General features: G+C 40.3%; 1 protein-coding gene across 3 annotated transcripts in view; it reads left to right on the top strand.

The window, feature by feature from the left end:
- The first annotated feature begins 967 nt into the window (after positions 1-967).
- Positions 968-24,311, top strand: part of RFWD3 (ring finger and WD repeat domain 3) — a 42,428-nt gene continuing 19,084 nt past the window's right edge. The window contains exons 1-6 of one of the 3 annotated variants that reach the window (XM_059904929.1): positions 968-1,050; positions 4,358-4,928; positions 9,597-9,793; positions 19,483-19,580; positions 22,772-22,966; positions 23,066-23,157. In XM_059904929.1, coding sequence (XP_059760912.1) covers positions 4,360-4,928; positions 9,597-9,793; positions 19,483-19,580; positions 22,772-22,966; positions 23,066-23,157 — 1,151 coding nt within the window. In that variant the 5' untranslated portion in view covers positions 968-1,050; positions 4,358-4,359. Of the gene's footprint in view, positions 1,056-4,357; positions 4,929-9,596; positions 9,794-19,482; positions 19,581-22,771; positions 22,967-23,065; positions 23,158-24,311 lie in introns of all 3 variants that reach the window. The other 2 variants (XM_059904930.1, XM_059904928.1) reach the window with 2 other exon arrangements.

Raw genomic sequence — 24,311 nt, 5'->3', positions numbered from 1 at the left:
TTCTACGCCATAATATATGTATTTGTTTACAAAATAACATTCCTTTTCCTCATATTAACCTTGCTATAGCTCAGTAGAAGCTCCCTTAGGGGCAGGAAAAGGGAAAAAAAAAAGTACAAATGCTAATGTTCACTTTAGTGACAGGTTTGGAGGAGGAAAATATTGAAAAGTCAATTATTTGGATAATCCATGGCTTTCAGTTGTTTACACTCTCCTCTGCTACTAGTTCCACTCAGAATTGGAAGCTGAGTAAATGAAATTTGGCAGTGTGCAGTCTGTGCCTGAGGTTCAGATTTTTAGGTCTTCCTCCTAAAGGTGAGATTTCGTCTTTCAGGGAAATGCTTGAAAAATGTTTGCTGTCAAGTGATGTGACGGTAGTTTAGTAGCAGGCAATTTGTTGCAATGGTTTGGGATTGAAGAGACCGTGTAGGTAAGTTCTTTTGCATGAGCTCTTCAACCCACTGGAGGATGTACAACATACGAACAGGATTGTCCCACTCTTCTTTATAGGCGCCGGGATACTGCGGGCAACATTTTGAAATTATTGGATTAGCTACCAGCCTTTGGATAAAGACATCTCCTTCACCAAAGACTTAGGGAGAAATAGCATGAGGCACAGTTTTAATATTTTCATCTTTTCAAAATGGACCAAGAAATGCTTCCCTTACGACTTTCTCCCGCCACAAAGTTCAAATAAAGAGCGGTAAAACCCTTCTTCCCCTTTTCTCTGTGGGCGAGAGTTGACGGACGTAGGTTTCTACCAATTGTACGAGGCCTCCTCGAGCGTGGTCCCGCCTAGTCCGTTTACGAAGGATCAGCCAATGAGAGCACCGCTGTTTCAGCCAGTGGCGACCAAAGAAAGAAGAAGAGAGGGTATTGGCCGCCGACTGGGACTGCTGCCCAATAGGAGCAGGCCGAGCCCGCAACTCGGGCTGGAGGATTGAGCTGCTCCGGAAGTGGGTATTGGCGCCAGTCCGGCGAGAGGTTTCCTGAGGAGACGGCAGTTGCTGCGGCGGTCCCGCGAGTCTGACCGCGTCCTTCCGGCTTCAGGTGAGGTGGGTGCTTGCCTCTTCCCAGACCTTGGGCCTCTGCTCCGAGATGACTTCCCGGGCTGGGTCCATGGACGCGGGGCCCCGGGACGCCCCACGAGATGGGCTGCGGGGTTGCTGGTGAGGGTGGGGGCGGGGAAGGCAGGAACATCGGGGATCCCGGAAGGAGCCGACTTCGCCGCGGGGCCGGAGTCAAAGGTCCCGGGTTGCTCTCCAGGCAGCCGAGCCTCAGACTCATCATCTGCAAACAACTGCCGTCCCGTGGAGCGCCTTCTACTTGCATCACTTTCAAGTTGAACGAAGGACCTATTCTATCCAACTTTACCTCACAGCAACACTGTGACGTAAACACTTTTATTATCCCCATTTTACAGAGGAGCAAGTCGAATAGGGAACCTCCTAAGGTCCCAGAGGTAGGATGTGACAGAGCAGGGATTTGAACCCAGGTCGGCACGACTCCCCGCCGGCGCCTCTTATTCTTTTAACTGGGAGCCATCATCCCGCCTGGAGCGGACTTTGGTTGAAATCTGAGTGACAAAGCTTGGAAAGATTACGGGAGGTCTAGGACCAGGCTGCTCACGGCCTGGGTGAGCGGGGGTTGCAGCTGACGCACCGCTGCTCAGCCCCAGGCCTGGAGGGATTTGTGTTTCCCCACGTTGATTGGGAAGCTTTGCTCCAGGATGACGCTGGTTAGAGAACTTTCTGCCGGGATGAACATGTTCTGTATCTCTCCTGTCTCTCTCTGTCAATATCGGGTGCTAATATGTTCTTAGTTGTTGGGGGATTTTTGGTTGGTTTTGTGTTTTTAGGTGGATGGTGGGTAATTAAGTAAATATTTAGCATCTGCTCTGTACTTTTTGCTGTGTAGGGTACACCGATGAATCAGGTTTGGATTCGGCTCTGGGCCTTTCACGTCTTATCAGAACTGGTTTTTCTCTAATCAGATCTGGCATATGATGGGAAGAAATTTCACTTTTTAATATTTAACCATGCTGAGAAGTGCACAGAATAATTTTTAAAAGACCCGTGCATTCACCACCCAGATCTAGCAAATCTTGGCTTTGACTTTTTGATAGAATTCTTTTTTTTTTTTTCCCTTAAAAAAAAATTCTGTATTCAAAGCCTCATGTGTACCTCTGCACCCTTCCTCTCCTGAATTTGGTATTTTTCATGCCTGGGCTTGTTTTATACTATCTTATATCTATAAATCCATATAGTAGTGTGGTTTTGCATATTTTATAAGTGTCCTAAAATTGGAATTAATAATGGAGGTTGTTCTGTAACTGATATAATTTTTGAGGAAATTTACCGTGTTGGGGTTCTTAGAAGAGAGTTTATGGTTACATCTTGACCAGAGGTTTTGTTTCACTTTCTTCTCCATTTTGAGTTCTCTCATTCTTTTTTTTTTTTTTTTAATTTATTTATTTATTTATTTTTATGGCTGTGTTGGGTCTTCGTTTCTGTGCGAGGGCTTTCTCTAGTTGTGGCAAGTGGGGGGCACTCTTCATCGCGGTGCGCGGGCCTCTCACTATCGCGGCCTCTCTTGTTGCGGAGCACAGGCTCCAGACGCGCAGGCTCAGTAGTTGTGGCTCACGGGCCTAGCTGCTCCGCGGCATGTGGGATCTTCCCAGACCAGGGCTCGAACCCGTGTCCCCTGCATTGGCAGGCAGACTCTCAACCACTGTGCCACCAGGGAAGCCCGTTCTCTCATTCTTGTACTAAAGTTAATCAAGTATTCTAGCTTGAGCTTTTAATATTATTTTTTAACTGTCTTTGGTTTTCTGAAAGAGTTACTCAGGTTTATCTTCCAGTCCTTCTATTAAAGCATTTACTTTGGCTGTAAATTTTCTTTTCTAAGAGCTCTTTCTTGTTTTCTGATTTAATCTTTTTTTCCTTGGCATTCTTTTAAGTTTGGATTTGTTTCTTTATTTATTTACTTATTTCTGTTTCTTGCATTGTATTCCTTTCTTTTCTCCGAGTTTCTTCTCTTTGTCTGCTTTGGTCTCTTTCTCATGTTGGAGGCTTTTCTTGAATGTCAGTTGTTCTTTGGCTATTTGTTCATTTTGAGGAGAGACCCCCAGAAAACTGATTGGAAGCTCTGTATGAACGACTGAACCTTACCAACCAATGGACTTTTACTGTTAGATGTACGGGCAGAGACAGCCATTTTCTTGAGAGTCAGAGCTGTCAGTATTTATAGATCTTTCCTCTTGAGCTGGTTTTCTCTAGGGAACAATCCTGTAATCTCCTGCCTTGAGGCATAGAGAATGTATGTAAACCAGAATATTGCGTTCTGGATTTGTGCAGCCGGGGAGAAGGGTTGGAAGTGTCTCACACTTGTGAAAGTTTGTAGACTTTCACTTAACTCTTTGTTTTCACTGCTGGTCTTAAGTCTGTCTGGTTCAAACCTCCAGTTGTCTGCAGCATAGGGGGAGGGGTTTTTTGATTGTTTGCCTGAGGGACAGATTAACTACTTTCACAGCCTTTCCATCTCCGTCTTACAATGCTGTCTTCTTTGGTACTGGTTTTTACAGTCCCCTCAGTGGAAATTAGCTTGCTTCTTAACAGCACACAGTCCTACCAGTTATCAGTCCGAAAAACTGATTTGTGTGTCTCATACTCTCTTTGCCTTGTACTTGTGGATCCACTACTTTCAGTAGTTCAGTCCTCTTATTTTATCGATCTATTTTTTAAATTAATTAATTAATTTTTTATTTATTTATCCTGTGCGCGGGCTTTTCTCTAGTTGCAGCGAGCGGGGTCTACTCTTGGTTGCGGTGCACGGGCTTCTCATCATGGTGGCTTCTCTTGTTGCAGAGCACAGGCTCTAGGCACGCAGGCTTCAGTAGTTGCAGCATGTGGTCCCTAGAGCGCATGGGCTTCAGTAGTTGCAGCACACGGGCTTCAGTACTTGTGGCTTGCGGCCTCTAGAGCACAGACTCAGTAGTTGTGGCACATGGGCTTAGTTGCTCTGCAGCATGTGGGATCTTCCTGGACCGGGGATCAAACCTGTGTCTCCTGCCTTAGCAGGCGTATTCTTAACCACTGTGCCACCAGGGAAGTCCCTAGATCTATTTTAAAGGATAGTGCTGTGATCACATGACTTCATGTTTTCAAAGGGCAAACAGGAAAACTGGTTATAAGTACTTATTTTGGAAAAAAAAAAATCGAACAAAATCATCTCTTTAAGTTTCCCAGTTTTGCCAAGAATGATCTTAAACAGAAATATTAAAGAACAGATATGATTAGATAAAACATGTCTTATAGCTGATATATTTTACTAATACTTAGAAATATTGTTTTCTCAGTGATGGCTCATGAAGCAATGAAATATGATCTTCAGGTGCAGTTAGAACATGGTGCTGCACAACAGCCTGCTCCTCCTGAAGTGGTCAGTGGCCAAGGGGGACCACCCCTGCTCCAGCCTTCTCATACTGAGGTGGTCAGCAGCCAGGAAGGACCACCCCTGTTTGAGCCTGCACCTGCTGCAGTGGTCAGCAGCCAAGGGGGACCACCCCTGCTCCAGCCCTCTCCTGATGAAGTGGTCAGCAGCCAAGAGGGACTGCCCCTGCTTCAGCCTGCTCCACAGGTGTCCATTGATGTGACAGAGGAGCTCCCAGGAGAAGAGACTGTGGAGAACATCAATCCAGGAGTTTCAGAGGAACGTAGGCAGGAATCTGGTGCTAACCACACTGCCCAAGTATCTTCATTGGATTCAACGAACGGCTTCATCAATGGGCTGCGGAGACTTCATGGCATGCTGGAAATCCTGAGACCAACTTTGGAACACAGGGTGGGGCCATTGAGAACCAGGAGGAGGAGGAGTTCTGCTTCACAGAGGGCAAGAGCTGGAGGGTCTCACAGGACAAACAATGCCAGGTAAATATATGTATAAACAGTAGGATTAGTGCCAGATTGGGAATTGTGAACCTTAGGCGCTGATCATAGCCCCAGTGCTGCCAAGAATTGGCATTGTGACTTGGCAAGTCAGGTGACCTTTCTGAACCCCCATTACCTCATAAGTCAGATGAAAATAAAAGTGCTTGCCTTATTTATTTCACAAAGTAATGGAGGGGATAAGTTACACTGATATGTTTTGAAAACTCGGTGGTAGTTTGTTGGCAGCGTTTTCTGTAGAGGCTGGCTTTTCTTTAGATCATTTGTCTCTTGTACATTAAAAAAATATTTAACTTTCAAGGCTACTCCACTCGCCCAATTTCATTGTTCTCCACTTAGTGGTGCAGTAGATTTCAGAAGATGGGCAGGCTGGATTTAGAGAAGCCTTGTGAAAAGTAGAGTGTGAATTAATTTAGAGCTTATCTGACTAAGTGAGAAACATTCTAGCTCTCCTCACCTGATACTGTGTTGTAGAGTTAAAAATAATTTTCTTCCATAGGTTTTGGTTTGAATTTGCCTCTTGAAGGGCTTAGCTGTCAAGTCTTTGTGACAGAGTTATTAAGAAGAATAACAATTGTCTATGCCTTACCCGTTTTTTAACTTCCTCCAGCTTTTTTTGAAATACTTTGTTTCACATTTGGGCTTCTAAGTACCTTCATAATGTTGAAAGAGATTGAATTCAACCTTTTCATTTTAAATATGAAGGAAACTTGGACCCTGAGAGAGTGGTTTGTTCAGGGTCTCATAGTGACAGCACAGAGGAGGTTAGAGCTGGCTTCAGTCAGACCTATTTGTTTTTTCTAACACTGAAAATAATGAGGTGACAATAAAAAGTGGTAGCTGGGCCATCTATTACTTATGTTTTACAAATGAGGAAGATGATGGGGTGATTTGTGTTTTGACTGGGATAACTCTGGAACTGGACTGTACCTTCTGATTCTGGATTTCAGCATCCTTTTCCATGGATCCTGCTGATTACTGTATCAGGGCCTGCTATTACTATGGCTTCAGTCTCTGTAATGCCTGGTCACTGCTGGATGTGATCCATCAGGGGTGAGAGGTGCCCAGTTCTGTGTTGACAAGAGTTGCAAATGCATGCTACTCTGTTATTTTAAGATGCCGTTTACTCGGATTTTGAAAGCAAAGTAGGATTTCATACATTTGTGTCATAGGTGAAGGTACCTTGTAGTGCAATTTGGGGACCTTGTTGAAGTAAGGGGGCTGAGAGTTGAGAGTGATGTCCCCAAGAACTGTCAAGAGGCCTCTTGCAGTAGTCCTCACGCTTGGTTGTTCATCCACTCATGAGCAGGCGGGAGTGGAGATTGCTCTTGGTTGGGGACTTTTGTGTTAACCAGTTCACAGGACAGTGACACTTATAAACCAGATGCCAATTTACAGAGAAAATTAGAAACACCACAGAGACCAAATTCTCTTGTTGGCATGGTCAGCATGATTCTCCTAGGGGATGCTGCCACACAGAAGCCAGACTCTAATCAGAAAATAGCTTGATGTGTGTAGAATCTCTGCTCAGGGACTGAGCTACAGAATTTAGATGTTAAATGATGTCAGTTAAGCTATTTGACTGACGGTCATATGTTTGTCTCCACAAAGAGAATAAACCTTAAAGGCAAGGGATTATGCAGTTCAGTGGAGAGAACATGGATTCTGGAGCCAGATAAATGTGGCGTTAAAATTTTTTTCCTTTAAATTGTGTTGTAAACAAATTCCACACTAAATTCACATAAAAGTCTGAGCTTTTCCAGGACTCATTGCTTATACCTTCTGAATTTCTTGAGGTGAATTTCTCATTATGGTGTTTGGCATTACTCACCTGACAGACCATTCCTGGGCCAGGTGCTGAGAGCCTGGGCCAAGGTGAGCAGCTTTTGCCTCAGACTCCACCAAGAAGCCAAAATTGGGGAAACCTGCATAGTGGGATATTTTTCCCAACTACTTCTCAGCCAAGGTCACAAACTCCTTTCCTGTTTCTTTGTTTGAGGCTGCTTGATTCTGACAGCCAGCATCATCACTTATTCATCAAATACTTGTAACACTCCACTATGTGGGGCTGAACTTTTGCCTTGGAGATACATTGGTGAACAGGACAGATCAGGGTACCTTTTCTCTTGGAGCTTATGGAACCTAGGACTACAGAGGGTAAGCAAGGGGCAAGAACTTACTATACTGTTATTTAATGCAGAGATGATAAGTGCAGGAAAAAAGGAGAATTTCTTGGGTTCCAAGACTGTACTCCTAGCACTGCCTCCCAGTTGCTTTTCATAGTTTCTCTTTTATATGTCCCCACCTGACCTTGGAAATGCCTAGTTTGCTATGTAAAAGCAATATTGATGAGTGATTTTTTAAAAAATAGTCAATTACTTAATTTTTTACTGGTTTCTATGCAGAATGCTATTGATATGCATGTAATAGCCTAACTTTATTATGTATTTCATTTGGTTAAAATGTTCTTAGGAAATACTGTTCTTATATTCTTATTCTCATGAGTAGCTATAGCTGCTGTTCATGCACAGTTCATAAAATAAGTTTGTAAACTTGGTTAGCATTTTTTTTGAAAAGGAAACCTGAGTGACATCAGTGAAAACGGCAGAGTAAGGACCTCAGAAAATTCTCTCCATAAAATCATTGAAACAACTGGCAACATTTATCAAAATCAACTTTTTCAGTACTCTGGAAATTAACCAAATACTTGTAGCAATTCAGTGAGTGATTCATAAAGAAAACCAGCTGAATCTCAGTAAGAACTGTGAGCTTTGTGGCATTCCCTATTCCCATCCCTCTCTTCAGCTTCATAGTAGTCTTTTTTTTTTTTTTTAATATTTATTTATTTATTTGGCTGCATTGGGTCTTAGTTGCAGCATGTGGGATCTTTCATTGCGGCACGCGGGCTTCGTTGCCCCACAGCATGTGGGATCTTAGTTCCCTGACCAGGGATCGAACCCATGCTCCCTGCATTAGAAGGCTGATTCTTAACCACTACTATGGAGGGACTTACTATGAAGTCCCTCCATAGTAGTCTTGAAAACTAAATGCCTGCAATCACAATGAAAAGGCAGCAGCCTGGAAGCAACTAGAGAGAGTAGAATGGAATTGGAGGTCCTTCAAAGCCTCATCCCCAGAGAATTCTCTTTCTTTGACCTGTTTGTTGGTTTCCTGGAAGATCCCACTTGAAAGGCAATCCCTGGCTTGTCCAGTTCGAAAATTCTAAAGCCTTTTCCCCAGGGTCTGCCTGTGGCAGTGGATGACCATTGGGGCAAACATTAGACTAACCAAAAAGCTTAAAAGGAAAAGGTGGAGAATGAGATCTTCCTATGGGGTTTTGAAAAGTTCTGACATATTCCTGGGAATCTAGAAGGCCACATACATGCCCAGGGCTGTGTGCAGCTGGGCCCACAGTCAGGAAAGACCTAGGAGGGCACTAAGCTCTCAACTCTGGCTGACCTTGAGGCTCTGCGTAAGCAGGAAATGAAGGCTAAGGCAGAGTTGTCACCTGCCTGGCTGATTATTGATGATGTGTCCCAACACACACATCAAGTCCCTCAGCAAAGACTGGGAGGTAGATACTGATTCCAAGTGTTTAAGGAAATCTCTATCTAGTCATGAACTGAACACCAAGCTAACCAAACAGAAACTTCAGTGGCCACACACAACAAAGAATGCAAACTTTATAGAATTACTTCAGAAAAGTCACTAAACCAATAGTAATAGCTATAAGAAATCGCAACAACAACAAACCCTGGGAATGGGTGAAATCTCATTTCCAGAGTTACCACATTATATTATTTGAAACGTCCAGTTTTCAAGAAAAAATAAGACATGTAAAGAAAGTATAACCAATACACAGGAAGAAAAAATAGAAACTGTACATGAAGAAGCCAAGATGTTGGACTTACTAGACCAACTTTAAATCTGCTATTTAAATATATTCAAAGAACTAAAGCAAAGTATAAAACAACAAAATAGACAATATCAATAAAGAGACTGAAGTTATAAACTGTACAAAATAGAAATACTGGAGTTGACACAGTAAATGGAAAAAAATCACTAGAGAGCTCAACAGCAGGTTTGAGCAGGCAAAAGAGAGAACTTTTGTCCTTCTTTGACATTTTTGACTTGAAAAGTGGCTTAAAATAAGAGGTGAGACAATGATGACCATAGCCAGGCTTCATACCTTCAGAAGACCTTGGTCTTAGTAGCTGCAGCAGCAGAATCCCATGAGGCCATATTTGATCAATAGGGCCCTTTTTTGTCTTGCCCACTCTCTTTTCAAACCCCTAATATCAGCAGACAAATTGCTGAGTCAGCCCTCCCTCCCTCCCTCCCTTTCTTCCTTTATATTAATGAGTCATGTCTTTAAAAGGTATTGACAAAAGAAATGCCAGTAAAGTAGGATTAGCTTTTAGCAGAGGGGTCAGGCTTCAGTGTGGGCTAATGGAATACTTGAGTTGAAAGAGCATGTCTAGTCCAGTCAGCACCTGCCTGAATCTCTATTCCTACTTCAGCGTTCAAAGGCAGCATTTAATGGCCTGGTGATGCGTTAAAATGACTAGGATTTACCTCCAAAATACTGTGGATTATTCTTGTGATGATGGTATGTTGTACAAGAATTTTGTTGTCTTTCTGCATATATAGGTTGAGAACACCGTTGGATGCTTACTTTCAAGTGAGCAGGACGCAGCCTTATTCGCCAGCCACCTCTTATGATTCAGAGACTAGGAATCCTGTTTCTGAAGACTTGCAGGTATCAGGTAGTTCTGACAGTGACAGCTCCACAGAGTATGAAGAGGGAGTTGTCCAGGCAGAGGAACCTGGAGCTGTTGTTTTAGAAGGTGAGTGTTTTATCCAGATTTGATTCACAAGGTCAACATCCAGAAAGCTTAGACTCCAGAAGGCTAGAAACTCTAGACTTGTGTTTTGATACTTTCCCTTTTCACCCCAGATGTCATAGATTAATGCTTTATAGTACAGAGCTTTCACTGGCCATAACTATATAGAGAGGATTTGATCTGGCTTGCAATTTAATGTGATTTGTGACCCATTGAGTTGGTCACTTTATAATGGCATTTTACATTCCCTTTCGTTTTCTTAGACAATTGAGAAGGAAGTAGATTATTTAAAAGAAAAGCTTCATAAATTCAGCACCCTGTCTAGTCCGGTACTTTTTAAGTCCTAGTGTAATGTTACGTGTTGTGCAAGTGGAACTTTATTTAACAGTAGATGGGCAGAGACCCTTAAGCATATGCTTGTATTAAAATACTCTCTGGGGACTTCCCTGGTGGCACAGTGGATAAGAATCCGCCTGCCAACGCAGGGGACATGGGTTCAAGCCCTGGTCCGGGAAGATCCCACATGCCGCAGAGCAACTAAGCCCGTGTGCCACAACTACTGAGCCTGTGCTCTAGAGCCCGCGAGCCACAACTACTGAGCCCGCGTGCTACAACTACTGAAGCCCGCGAGCCTAGAGCCCATGCTCCGCAATAAGAGAAGCCACGGCGATGAGAAGCCCGCACACCGCAATGAAGAGTAGCCCCCACTCGTTGCAACTAGAGAAAGCCCACGCGCAGCAACGAAGACCCAACACAGCCAAAAATAAATAAATTTATAAAAAAAAAAAAAAAATAGAATCTGCCTGCCAATGCAGGGGACACGGATTCGATCCCTGGTCTGGGAGAATCCCACGTACTGTGGAGCAACTAAGCCCACGAGCCACAACTACTGAAGCCCACACGCTAGAGCCTGTGCTCCGCAACAAGGAAAGCCACCACAAGGAGAAGCCTGCGCACCACAATGAAGAGTAGTCCCCAGTCGCCACAACTAGAGAAAGCCCATGCAGAGCAACAAAGACCCAACGCAGCCAAAAATAAATAAAATTAAATCTTTACCCAAAAAACAAAAAACCTATCTGATACCCTACAGTGTGGTCTTCTCACACTAAAGGGAACCAAGGCTTGGAGAAATGGCTTTCCAGGTCTGTGATAGGAAGTATACAAGATGGGCCTAGGGCATTTTATTGTGCTGGAAAGCAAGGAAGCCGTCTGAGTCTTACAGAGTTAGGTCAGTAGGCACAGGCACAACCTTGAAAGAGATCCTACTGGCCTAAGTTGGGACAGTTTGAACATTAAAAAGAATAATGAATGTATTCTTAGATTACAGATTGAAATACATCAAATCTGTGCGAATCTATAAATTCATAATTGTGCACTTTTTAAAAAAAAAAACCTTACTTATTACCATCATAAGTTATTAGAGTCCTAACTCATTGCTCTGAAAACTGTTGAATAAAGGATTAAGCATTTATCCTGCCTTTCCTATATGAACTGTATTCAGGAAACCAAATAGTTGATGGAGAAGGTCTTTTAAGTGTTTGTTTTTAACACTTTTTTTTTTAGAGTAGTTTATGGTTCACAACAAAACTGAAAGGAAGGTAGAGAGATCTCCCTTATACACCTGCCCCCCTCCCTCCCCCACACATACATGCATTGCCTCCCCATTATTGGCATCATTCACCAGAATGGTGCATTAGTTACACACTGTAATCACTCAAAGTGTTTGGTTTACCTTAGGGTTTACTGTTGGTATTGCACATTCTATAAGTTTGGACAAATGTATAATGACATACATCCATCATTATAATATCATATACAGTATTTTCAGTGCCCTAAAGATTCTCTATGCTCTGCCTATTCTTCCCTTCCATGCACCCCCTAAGGAAGTTCTTTTTAATAGAAAAATTCCAGCTAGTAATTGTAGCATGAATGATAGGGGGAAAAAATTATCATTTTGTGACTCCTAATGAATTGATATATCTAGTCAAAGATCATCAGTGACTCTTAAAACCATTAGGTTGGAAGGTTGGTGGGAGTCTTTTTAATAGAGGGACCAGGCTGACACCACCGGAACCCATTTATCAATCTTAGCATTTCAGAAAGTGAAACCATTATATGTGCCTCTTGATGTGCTGCAATCAGAAATGTCCAGGGCTTCCCTGGTGGCACAGTGGTTAACAATCCACCTGCCAATGCAGGGTACACAGGTTCAATCCCTGGTCCAGGAAGATCCCACATGCTGCAGAGCAACTAAGCCTGTGCGCCACAACTACTGAGCCTGCGCTCTAGAGCCCGTGTGCCACTACTACTGAAGCCCACACACCTAGAGCCCGTGCTCCGCAACAAGAGAAGCCACTGCAATGAGAAGCCCACGCATCACAACGAAGGGTAGCCCCCGCTCTCCACAACTAGAGAAAGCCCGTGTGCAGCGACAAAGACCCAACACAGCCAAAAATAAATAAATTAATAAATTAATTAATTTAAAGAAAATGTCCACACCACCTAGCAAGTACTGTTGCCCCCCATAAAAACCCTGAATGACCTTGAGATTCTAGATATAATAAACAGTTTAGGCAGTTTACAGGAAGGAAGTAAAGGAACAAGGTGAGCGATATCTCAAAAATGCAGTCATTCAAATCTAAAATGTAAGACATTCTACAAATGGAACATCTAGGAAAAGGCCTATACATATCTGAAAATCTAATATGTTGTAAAGGGAATATCTCATATCAGTGGGGAAAAAATAGACTTATAATTAATATTATTGTTAAAACTGGATAGCTGGGCTTCCCTGGTGGTGCAGTGGTTGAGAATCTGCCTGCCAATGCAGGGGACACGGGTTCGAGCCCTGGTCTGGGAAGATCCCATGTGCCGCGGAGCAGCTAGGCCCGTGAGCCACAACTACTGAGCCTGCGCATTTGGAGCTTGTGCTCCACAACAAGAGAGGCCGCGACAGTGAGAGGCCCGCGCACCACGCTGAAGAGTGGCCCCCACTCGCCGCAACTAGAGAAAGCCCTCGCACAGAAACGAAGACCCAACACAGCTATAAGTAAATAAATAAATAAATAAAATTTTTTTAAGCAAAGTGTTACTCTTTTAAAAAAAAGAAAACAACTGGAAAACAAATTTGGATTCGTTCCTCATACTGTAAACCAGGATATAAGAGGTCAGAGATCCAGTGTGGAAAATGAAACCGTTTAGTATTAGAGGAATACATGAGTGATAAAATCTAGGAGTAAGGAGTACTTCAAAATATAGAAGAAATAAAAGAAAATTACATAAAATTTAAAAAAAAATTATGACAGTAAGCCAGCATAGATACTTTGTTTCCACTTATGTAAAATGTCCAGAAAAGACAAATCTACAGAGACAAAGTAGATTAGTGGTTGCGTAAGGGCTGCTGGTACAAATGGGGAATGATTCTAAATTGGTGTGATGGATATTTTGGGGGTGATAGAAATGTTTTAAAATTGGATTGTGGTAATGGTTTTACAACTCTGTAAATAAGTTTAAAAATACCTTGAGGAAGTAGTTGGTCAAATCTAGGATGTAGGACATTTCACAGGACCAATGACCAGATTTCTCCAACAAATCAGTGACAAAACAGGTGAATTTTAATTTAGAACTTCTCTTAATCAAAAGACGTCATTAAAAGAGTGAAATGGCAACCCACTGACTAGAGAGAACATTCATAATACATATATCCAGAAAAGGGCTTATATCTAGAATACATAAGTAACTTCTACAACCTTATAGAAAAATGGGCCGAAGATTTGCAAAGATACTTCCAAAACAAGATAGCTAAATGGCCAATAAATATATACAGAGACTTGATTAGTCATCAGGGAAATACAGATTAAAACCACAGTGTGGTAACTGATATGCACCCACCGCAACAGCTAAAATTTAAAAGATTGACAATATCAAGTATTGGGAAGGATATAAAGCAACCAGACCTCTCACACAGTACTGGTGGGAGTGTAAATTTTTTTTTTTTTTTAATGCTGCTTATAAGAGGTTCACTTTATTTATTTTTTTATTGAAGTATAGTTGATTTACAATGTTGTGCTAATTTCTGCTGTACAGCAAAGAGATTCAGTTATACATATATATATGTATATTTTTTTATATATTCTTTTCCATTATGGTTTATCATAGGATATTTATTTATTTATTTATTTTTGGCTGTGTTGGGTCTTTGTTGCTGCACGTGGGCTTTCTCTAGTTGCGGTGCGTGGGCTTCTCATTGCTGAGAATGGGCTCTAAGCGTGTGGGCTTCAGTAGTTGTGGCACGTGGGCCAGTAGTTGTGGCACATGGGCTTAGTTGCTCCGTGGCATGTGGGATCCTCCCAGACCAGGGATTGAACCCATGTCCCCTGCATTGGTAGGCAGATCCTTAACCACTGCGCCACCAGGGAGGTCCCTCTTCTGCCCATTTTTTGATTGGGTTGTTTTTTTGTTGTTGAGTTGTATGAGCTGTTTGTATATTTTGGAAATTAAGCCCACGTTGGTCGCATCTTTTGCAAATATTTTCTCCCATTCTGTAGGTTGTCTTTTCATTTTGCTTATGGTTTCCTTTGCTGTGCAGAAGCTTGTAAGTTTGATTAGGTCCCATTTATTTATTTTTGTTTTTATTTCTATTGCTTTGGGAGACTGACCTAAGAAAACATTGGTATGATTTGTTTTGCCTATGATCTCTTCTTAGGAGTTTTATGGTGTCATGTTTTCTGTTTAATTCTTTGAGCCATTTTGAATTTATTTTAGTGTATGGCGAGAGGGTGTGTTCTAACTTCATTTATTTACGTATGGCTGTCCAACTTTCCCAACACCACTTGCAAAAGAGACTGTCTTTTTCCCATTGTATATTCTTGCCTCCTTTGTTGAAGATTAATTGACTGTAGGTGGGTGGGTTTATTTCTGGGCTCTATTTTCTGTTCCATTGATCCATATGTCTGTTTTTGTGCCAGTACCATGCTGTTTGGATTACTGTAGCTTTGTGGTATTGTCTGAAGTCTGGGAGGGTTATGCCTCCTGCTTCGTTCTTTTTCTTCAGGATTGCTTTGGCAGTTCTGGGTCTTTTATGGTTCCATATAAATTTTAGGATTATTTGTTCTAGTGCTGTGAAAAATGTCATGGGTAATTTGATAAGGATTGCATTAAATCTGTAGGTTGCTTTGGGTAGTATGGCCATTTTAGCAATATTAATTCTTCCAGTCCAAGAGTATGGGATATCTTTCCATTTCTTTGAATCATCTTCAGTTTCCTTTATTAATGTTTTATATTTCTCAGTGAATAAGTCTTTCTCCTCCTTAGTCAGGTTTATTTCTAAATATTTTATTTTGGGGGGTGTGATTTTTTTCTTTCTTCTTTTTGGCCGCACAGCATGCGGGATCTTAGTTCCCCAACCAGGGATTGAACTCATGTCCCATGCAGTGGAAGTGCGGAGTCTTAACCATTGGACTGCCAGGGAAGTCCCTTGCGGGTGTGATTTTTAAAAGGTATTGTATTTTTACATCCCCTTTCTGATACTTCATTGTTAGTGTAAAGAAATGCAACCGATTTCTGTATGTTAATCTTGTATCCTGCTACTTTGCTGAATTCGTTTATCAGTTCTAGTAGTTTTTGTGTGGAATCCTTAAGATTTTATATACATAGTATCATATTATCTGCATATAATGACAGTTTTACCTCTTCCCTTCCAATTTGGATACCTTTTATTTCTTTTTCTTGTCTGATTGCTGTGGCTAGGACTTCCAGTACTATGTTGAATAGAAGTGGTGAGAGTGGGCATCCTTGTCTTGTTCCAGATTTTAGCAGGAAGGCTTTCAGCTTTTCACCATCGAGTATTATATTGTCTGTGAGTTTGTCATAAACAGACATGTTTATGACAAAAAACGTGTTCTTTTTTTTTTTTTTTTTTTTTTTTTTTGCTGTGCTACATTTACCATCTTTACTAGAACACAGTAACATGGCCTCTGGTACATAGTGTTGCTTTTGATCTGGCATTATTTATTTATTTTTTCTTAACATCTTTATTGGAGTATAATTGCTTTACAATGGTGTGTTAGTTTCTGCTTTATAACAAAGTAAATCAGTTATACATATACATATATTCCCATATCTCTTCATGTTCTTGTTTTTTGAGGAAGGCATGTATTGCTTGAACTTCCCTGTAAGACCTGCTTTTGCTGCGTCCCATAGATTTTGTATGGTTGTGTTTTCATTGTCATTTGTCTCAAGGTATTTTTTAATTTCCTGTTTGATTTCATTGTTGACCCATTGGTTGTTGAGTAGCATGTTGTTTAGTTTCCATGTAATCGTTTTTTTCTCATTTCTTTTTCTGTGGTTGATTTCTAGTTTCATGCTGTCGTGGTCACAAAAGATGCTTGAGATAATTTCTAAAAATATCAATTAAGTCTAACAGTTCTGTTGTATCATTTAGGATCTCTGTTTGCTGTATTGATTTTCAGTCTAGAAGATCTGTCCATTGACGTGAGTGGGGTGTTAAAGTCTCCTACTATTATTGTATTCCTGTCAGTCTCTCCCTTTATGTCTGTTAATTGTGTTTTATGTATTTTGATGCTTCTATATTAGGTGCATATATGTTGACGAGTTAAAATCCTCTTCTTGTATTGATCCTTTTTATCATTAGATAGTGTCCTGTATCTTTCCTTATGGCCTTTTTCTCAAAGTCCATTTTGTCTGATATGAGTATTGCGACCCCCACTTTCTTATCATTTCCGTTAGCATGATCAATCTGTATGTGTGCTTTGCCCTAAAGTGGGTCTCTTGTAGGCAGCATATTGTAGGCTCTTGTTTTTTTTAATCCAGTCTGCCACTCTGTGTCTTTTGATTGGAGCATTTAGTCCATTGACATTTAAAGTAATTTTTTTTTTTTAAGAAATGTACCATTTATTTATTTTTTAATGTTACAGTTTATTATTTTCTCAATTTTTAAAATTTAAAAAATTTATCTTTATTTATTTTTTTTTGGCTCTGTTGGGTCTTCATTGCTGTGCACGGGCTTTCTCTAGTTGCAGCGAGTGGGGGCTACTCTTCATTGCTGTGCGCAGGCTTCTCCTTGCAGTGGCTTCTCTTGTTGTGGAGCATGGGCTCTAGATGCGCAGGCTTCAGTAGTTGCAGCACATGGGCTTAGTTGCTCTGTGGCATGTGGGATCATCCTAGACCAGGTATCAAACCCCTGTCCCCTGCGTTGGCAGGCGGATTCTTAACTACTGCACCACCAGGGAAGTCCTTAAGGTAATTATTGATAGATACGTATTTATTGCCATTTTAAACCTTGTTTTCCCATTGATTTTATATTTCTTCTTTGTCCCTTTTTTTCTTTTTGTTTTTCCTTTTGTGGTTTGATTCTTTTTATTATTATTAATTTTTATTGGAGTATAGTTGATTTACAATGTTGTGTTAGTTTCTGCTGTACAGCAAAGTGAATCAGTTATACATATACATACATCCACTCTTTTTTAGATTCTGTTCCCATATAGGTCATTAGAGAGTATTGAGTAGAGTTCCCTGTGCTATACAATAGGTTCTTATTAGTTGTCTATTTTATATATAGTAGTGTGTATTTGTCAATCCCAGTCTCCTAATTTATCCCTTCCCCCTGATTATCTTTTGTATTATACTTATGTTCTCTTCTTTTTGGTTTTTGTGTATGTTTTTAATTTGTGGTTACCCTGTTTTTCAAGTGTCGTAACCCTTTCCTATATCTGCTTGCCTTAGACTGGTAGTCATATGGGCTCAAATACATTTTAGGAAATTTTTTTTTTAAAATCTACATTTTCTTACTCTTCTCCCCCACATTTTATGATTTTGATATCCTCTTTTACATCAAAACGTAAATTGGTACAAACATTTTGCTAGTATTGTTATAAACTCACTATATATATATATATAGAACCAGTGGCTCAACAATTTCACTTTTAGGTATATAGTCAAGGAAATGAGTACATGTGTTCATGAACGACATGTACAAGAATGTAATAACACTGTTTGTAATAGGAAAAAACTGAAAACTATCCACAAACCCGTTAGCAGTAGAATGGATAAATAAATGTTATATATTTACGCAGTAAAACACTGTACAGAAGTGAAAATGAACTACAACTCCACACATTAGTATGGAAAAATTTTGCAAAGAATGTCAAACAAAAGTAGCAGAAAGTGGGTAACTCAGATGCCATTTATATACAAAAACAGGCAAAACCAGTAGATGGTGTTAAAATTTAGTAAAGTAGTTACTTTTGGGGGCAAGGTCACCTCCCTGCCTGTCACCCAAGATAAAAGGACATAAGGGTATAAGGGGCACTCTTAGGGTCGTTGGTGATGTTCTGGTTTATAGTTCAGTTTGTGAAAATTCAGTAAAAATATTTATGGTACACTTTTCTGTATGCATATTACATTTCAATAAAAGATTTTTTCTTTAAAAGAGCCAATTTGAAGGGATTCTCTCTGGCCTACGATGGAACAATTTGAGCCTCAAAAAGAAAAATGACTAAAAGTTAAGATTACTATCTTGACCATTAATGGAAGCTGTGAAAGGTTGTTGAGGAACCAGATAGTCTAGGGGTCAGACTGACATCACCTGAACCCAGTATGAGCCTCCTGGTGTACTGCTGTCAGAAGCACAAAACCTAAGTTTCTTGCTGCCCTTCCTCTTTCCAAAAAACAGAATTGAATCTACAAAAACATCTAGGTCTAACGGCCAGTTTATAGGAAAGGCAGGCAGTGGAGCAGTAAGTAAGGAATACCACAGGAAGCAATCAGCCAAATCCAGGATGTAGGACATTTCATAAGACAAATGATCAAATCTCCCTCAACAAATCAGTGACAAGGAGGGGATAGAAATAAGTGAAGGAGAATTGTTATAAATGAAAAAGACTTAAGAGACATAACAATCCAAGCTCACTGTTTGGAGACCTTGTTTGGATCCTGATTGGAATAAATCTATTGTAAAGAGCAACTTTAAAGCAATTGGGAGGGACTTCCCTGGTGGTCCAGTGGTTAAGACTCTACGAGGGGCATGGGTTCGTTCCCTGGTTGGGGAAGATCCTGCATGCCTCACTATGTGGCCACAAAAAGCAACAACAACAACTGGGAAATTCTGAGTACAAACTGGGTGTCTGGGATGGTATTGAAGGCTTATTGTTAACTTTGTTAGATATAGTATTATTAATTTTGTTAGGTATAGTGTTTATGTAAAAAAAAAAGTCCTTATCATTGAGTGCTACAAAAGTTTTTCCAAGTGAAACCACATTTTAGGGTTTGTTATTAGGAAAGAAAATAATGGGAATGGGGGCTTATTTGGAACAAGATTGGCAAAATATTATTTTTGAAATGGGTGATGGGTACTTGTGGGTTAGTTTACTATTCTGTCTACATTTAAAAATGAATTCATTAGGACTTCCTTGGCGGTCCAGTGGTTGGGACTCCATGCTTCCACTGCAGGAGGCGTGGGTTCAGTCCCTGGTCAGGAAACTAAGATCCCACGTGCTGCACAGCCAAAAAAAAAAAGGATTCATTGATGCTACTTGGGGAAATTGTCATTCCTTTTACAGCAACGGTATCAATTAGAAACGGAAAGCTGTGGTGAGTCAGGCTCTCCTGCTAGCCTCATACCTGACTTATATCTTCTTTTACATATCCCATCATTTCTGGAAACGACTTGGCAGAGCAACTAGGAGGTAACGACTTGGCAGAGCAACTAAGAGATATGTCAACAGAGCAAGAAGTTACATGTATCGGTGGAGGAGAGACTCTCCCCAAACAGGTAATATGAACATCCTTTTAAATGAGAGGTTTCGATTTACATTTAAAAAGGCAGCTGCAGATTAAAGTGGAAAGCCCACAGACTTTGTAGGCAAGGGGTCCAGGTGTAGATCCTATACAAGTTACTCATTATTTGTGTGACTGCCTCCCCTTAGGTTTAAAAACATGGGGTAGGGGAAGATGTGAGGAGAACTTGTCCTGTCCACCTAACAAGGTTAAGTATCAGTTAAAGTAGTAGATATGAATGCAGTTTATGAACTGTCTGGCAGAAAGATTGCTATGAGATAAACAGTTTTTATTTTTAAAAATTACAAATATCACTGTCCTTAATCTGAGACTTATTTATACCAACTGTGGACCCTGCCAGTTCCAAAACATCATTGATCCACTTTTTGCAAGTTTCTGTTTTTATTTATTCTCTCTAGAAAAGTTACTCTCATATAAATTTACTTATGTGTATAAATGTTTTTTCTTTATTTATTGAAATATAGTTGATGTACAGTATTCTGTTAGTTTCAAATGTACTGCAAAGTGACTTGACATTTGCATACATTATGAAGTGATCACCACAATAAGTTTAGTAACCATCTGTCCCCATACAAAGTTATTACAATATTACTGACCACATTTTTCATGCTATATATTACCTCCCCATGGTTTATTATTTTATAACTGGAGGTTAGTACCTCTTAATCCCCTTCACCTATTTTGCCATACCCCACTCCCCTTCCCTCTGGCACTCACCCATTTGTTCTCTGTGTCTGTTAGTCTGAGTTTTTTTGTTTTGTTTTATTTTTCAGATTCCACATGTAAGTGAGATCATATGGTATTTGTCCACACTCCATACTGTTTCCTATAGTGGGTGCACCAATTTACATTCCCACCAACAGTGCATGAGTGTTCCCTTTTCTCCACATCCTCGCCAATGCTTGTTATTTGTTGTCTTTTTGATGATAGCCATTCTGACAGGTATAAGGTGGTATCTCTTTGTGGTTTTAATTTGCATTTCCCTGATAATTAGTGATGCTGAGCATCTTTTTTTATGTGTCTGTTGGCTGTTTCTTTGGGAAAATGTCTGTTCATGTCTTTTGCCCATTTTTAATCAGGTTGTTTTCTTGCTGTTGAGTTGTATGAGCTCTTTGTTTATTTTGGCTATTAACCTCTTATCAGATGTATCTTTTGTTAATGTCTTCTCCAATTCAGTAGACTGCCTGTTCATTTTGTTGATAGTTTCCTTTGCTGTGCAAAAGCTTTAGTTTGATGTAGTACTGTTTGTTTATTTTTGCTTGCTTCCCTTGCCTGAGGAGACATATTCAAAAAACAACTGCTAGGACCGATGTCAAAGAGCCTACTGCCTATGTGTTCTTCTAGAAGTTTTATGATTTCAGGTCTTATATTTAAATCTTTAGTCCATTTTGAGGTTACTTTTGTATATGATGTGAGAAAGCAGTCCAGTTTGATTTTTTTGCACGTAGCTGTCCAGATTTCCCAACACCATTTATTGAAGAGGCTGTCTTTTCCCCATTGTCTATTCTTGCCTCTTTTGTCGTAAATTAATTGCCCATATAAGTGTGGGTTTATTTCTGGGCTCTCTGTTCTGTTCCATTGATCTATATGTCTGCTTATGTGATAGTACCATGCTGTTTTGATTACTGTAGTTTTGTAGTATAGTTTGAAATCAGGGAGTGTAATATTTCCAACTTTGTTCTTCTTTCTTGAGATTGCTTTGGCTATTTGGAGTTTTGTGTTTCCATACAAATTTTAGAATTATTCTAGTTCTGTGAAAAATGTTATTCATATTTTGACAGGGATTGCATTGAATCTATAGATTGCCTGGCAGGGGTATGATTATTTTAACAGTGTTAATTATTCCAATCCTTGAGCATAGTATATCTTTCCATTTGTTTGTGTTGTCTTCAATTTCTTTCATCAGTGTCTTATAGTTTTCAGAGTACAGGTCTTTTACCTATTCAGCTAGATTTATTTCTAGGTATTTTGTTCTCTTTGATGTAGTTCACAAATGGGATTATTTTCTTAATTTCTCTTTCTGATAGTTCATTTTTAGTGTGTAGAAATGCAACAGATTTCCGTAGATGAATTTTGTATCCTTCAACTTTACTGAATTCATTTAAATGTTCTATTTTAAAATTCACACAAGAGGGATTATATAATATCCTGTTCTGAGACTGGTTCCTTTTCCCCCAACTTACTGCATTTTGGAGAGCCTTTTAGTGTCAGTCCATAAAGTTGAATCTCATTCTTATTGGCAGTAATAGCTGCACAGTGTTTTTACATAGGAATACATTTTTAGTTAACTCTTCCCTTGCCATGTACACTATGGTTGTTCCCTTTTTCTTTCTTTCTTTGTTGTTGCTGTTGCTTCCTAATGAGATCATGCTGCACTGAGCATCTTTCTACTATTGTCTTGGCAAATATTTGTGATTATATTCATGGGATATATTTCTAGCAGAGAGATTGGTATATCAAAGGAAAGATGTATGTATTTTTAGTTTTGATAGATAATGCCAAGTTGCCCTCTGGAAAATTTGTGCCAGTTTCTACTTGCAGCAACAGTATGTAAGCATGCCCATTTCTCCCTCACCCTCAGTGCTTGGTGTCATCAGACATCAATTTATGCCATCTAATAGATGAAAAAGTAAAAATGTGGTCTCTTACTTGAATTTTCATTTCTTTAATTATAAGTGAACACTTACTGACCATTTGTATTTTTGTGTGAGTTGTTTATATCCTTTGTTTTTTTCCTGGTATTTTTTTTTCTTTATTCACATGAGCTAGGTATTTTATAGCTACTTGAATTGATTATGGACCTAATTTCGAATGTATAACAAATTTAATATTCCCTGTTGTTATTTAACTGGGTCACTTCTAGTTTTGTTTTGTTTTAATATCTTCATAAATATAGCTCCTTTTTGTCATTTGAATGAAAGAAAATCAAGAATTTTATAAGCTCAAAGGGTAATAATATTTTCATGGCTTATATTACCTTTGACCAGATTGCATTCTGGAAAGAATGGGAAGTGATTCATGGGTGTTGGGGTTTTTCTTTGGCATTTTCAATTGCATTTGTATCATTTTTGTGTGATTTTTTTGTTAATTTGATAGAGTTTCACATCTTCTTCAAGACTGATTTTGCATTTTCTCTAATTTGAATGTATTCTGGTTTCCACCTAGCAGTCTCCCCAGAAGTCTAATCCTCTTCTAGCTTCTGCTTCTGTGGATGAGGAAGAAGTGGACACTTGCACAATATGTTTGGAACAGTGGACCAATGCTGGGGATCACCGGCTCTCGGCATTGCGCTGTGGGCACCTCTTTGGGTATAAGTGCATTTCTAAGTGGCTCAAAGGACAGGCACGAAAATGTCCTCAGGTAAAGACCATAGTTAAGAACTGTGCATGTGCACAGTCAACATGTTAAGTCAGGAGGATTCCTAGAACCACACTTATTGTGTCCCATTGGGCTCCTTAGTGCAACAAGAAAGCCAAGCACAGTGACATCGTTGTCCTTTATGCCCGAACCCTGAGAGCTTTGGACGCTAGTGAACAGGAGCTCATGAAAAGGTAGGTGGCAAGAGTCTGCCTAGCTGGAATATTCCCTTTTGGTTCTTTGTATGCACCTCTGAAAAAGGTATGAGTCACTCTTAATGTGGTTCTGAGGCTTTCCTTGGGCCGTGACTGGGGATCTCTGGGGATCGTTGGCAATCTGTCTAACACTGTGATTTATGATACATGTCTGATCATCTGAAGCATGGTTTGCTCTCCATATAGCATTAAAAATGATGATCTGGGGCTTCCCTGGTGGCACAGTGGTTAGGAACCCGCCTGCCAGTGCGGGGGACACGGGTTCGAGCCCTGGTCTGGGAAGATCCCACATGCCATGGAGCAACTGGGCCCATGAGCCACAACTACTGAACCTGCGCTCTAGAGCCCGCGAGCCACAACTACTGAAGCCCGCGTGCCTAGAGCCCGTGCTCCGCAACAGGAGAAGCCACCGCAATGAGAGGCCCGCGCGCCGCAAGGAAGAGTAGCCCCTGCTCACTGCAACTAGAGAAAGCCCGCGCACAGCAACTGACCCAGTGCAACCAAAAATAAATAATAAATTAATAAATTAATTAAAAAAAAAAAAGTCATAGAGAAACCTTTAGCCATACAGTAATACCGCACACCTAGGCTGGGAAGCAGACCCAATCAGAAAGATAGCCTGGATTTTTTGTAGCCTGTCCAGATTCTTCCCTAGGGATTACATTTACTGCCTGCCTCTGCTCCTAAATACTGTGAACACTGAATCAGGGAATCCTCTGTCTTACTCTTTGTAGCCAATTCATGGCCATCTAGAACACACTCCCAAGTCTCAATCTCTTTGTCACTAGAATAGACTTAATGATACTTTTTAAAAACTGAGGATTTTTGTTTCTTGTGTCCCTAAGCCCTCCTGCAACAGTACTCTGCAAAGAAGTCTCATAACTGAAGCTTTGCACTTGTCATACAATGCAAGAAAGTATCAAGATTTTGGAAGCCCATGAACAAATGCTAATAACACTACTTATAAAATATGCTCTAAGAACATTAAAGATTAAAAATACCTGCACTGGACTTCCCTAGCGGTCCAGTGGTTAACACTGCACGCTTCCTCTGCAAGGGGCACAGGTTCAATTCCTGGTCAGGGAACTAAGATCCCACATGCCTCACAGCACAGCCAAAAAAAATAAAAAGAA

This window comes from Balaenoptera ricei, chromosome 19, assembly GCF_028023285.1.
Source record: "Balaenoptera ricei isolate mBalRic1 chromosome 19, mBalRic1.hap2, whole genome shotgun sequence".
Classification (NCBI taxonomy): domain Eukaryota; kingdom Metazoa; phylum Chordata; class Mammalia; order Artiodactyla; family Balaenopteridae; genus Balaenoptera; species Balaenoptera ricei.
Note: the sequence above shows the minus strand (reverse complement) of the source record. Positions and strands in the feature narration are given on the sequence as shown.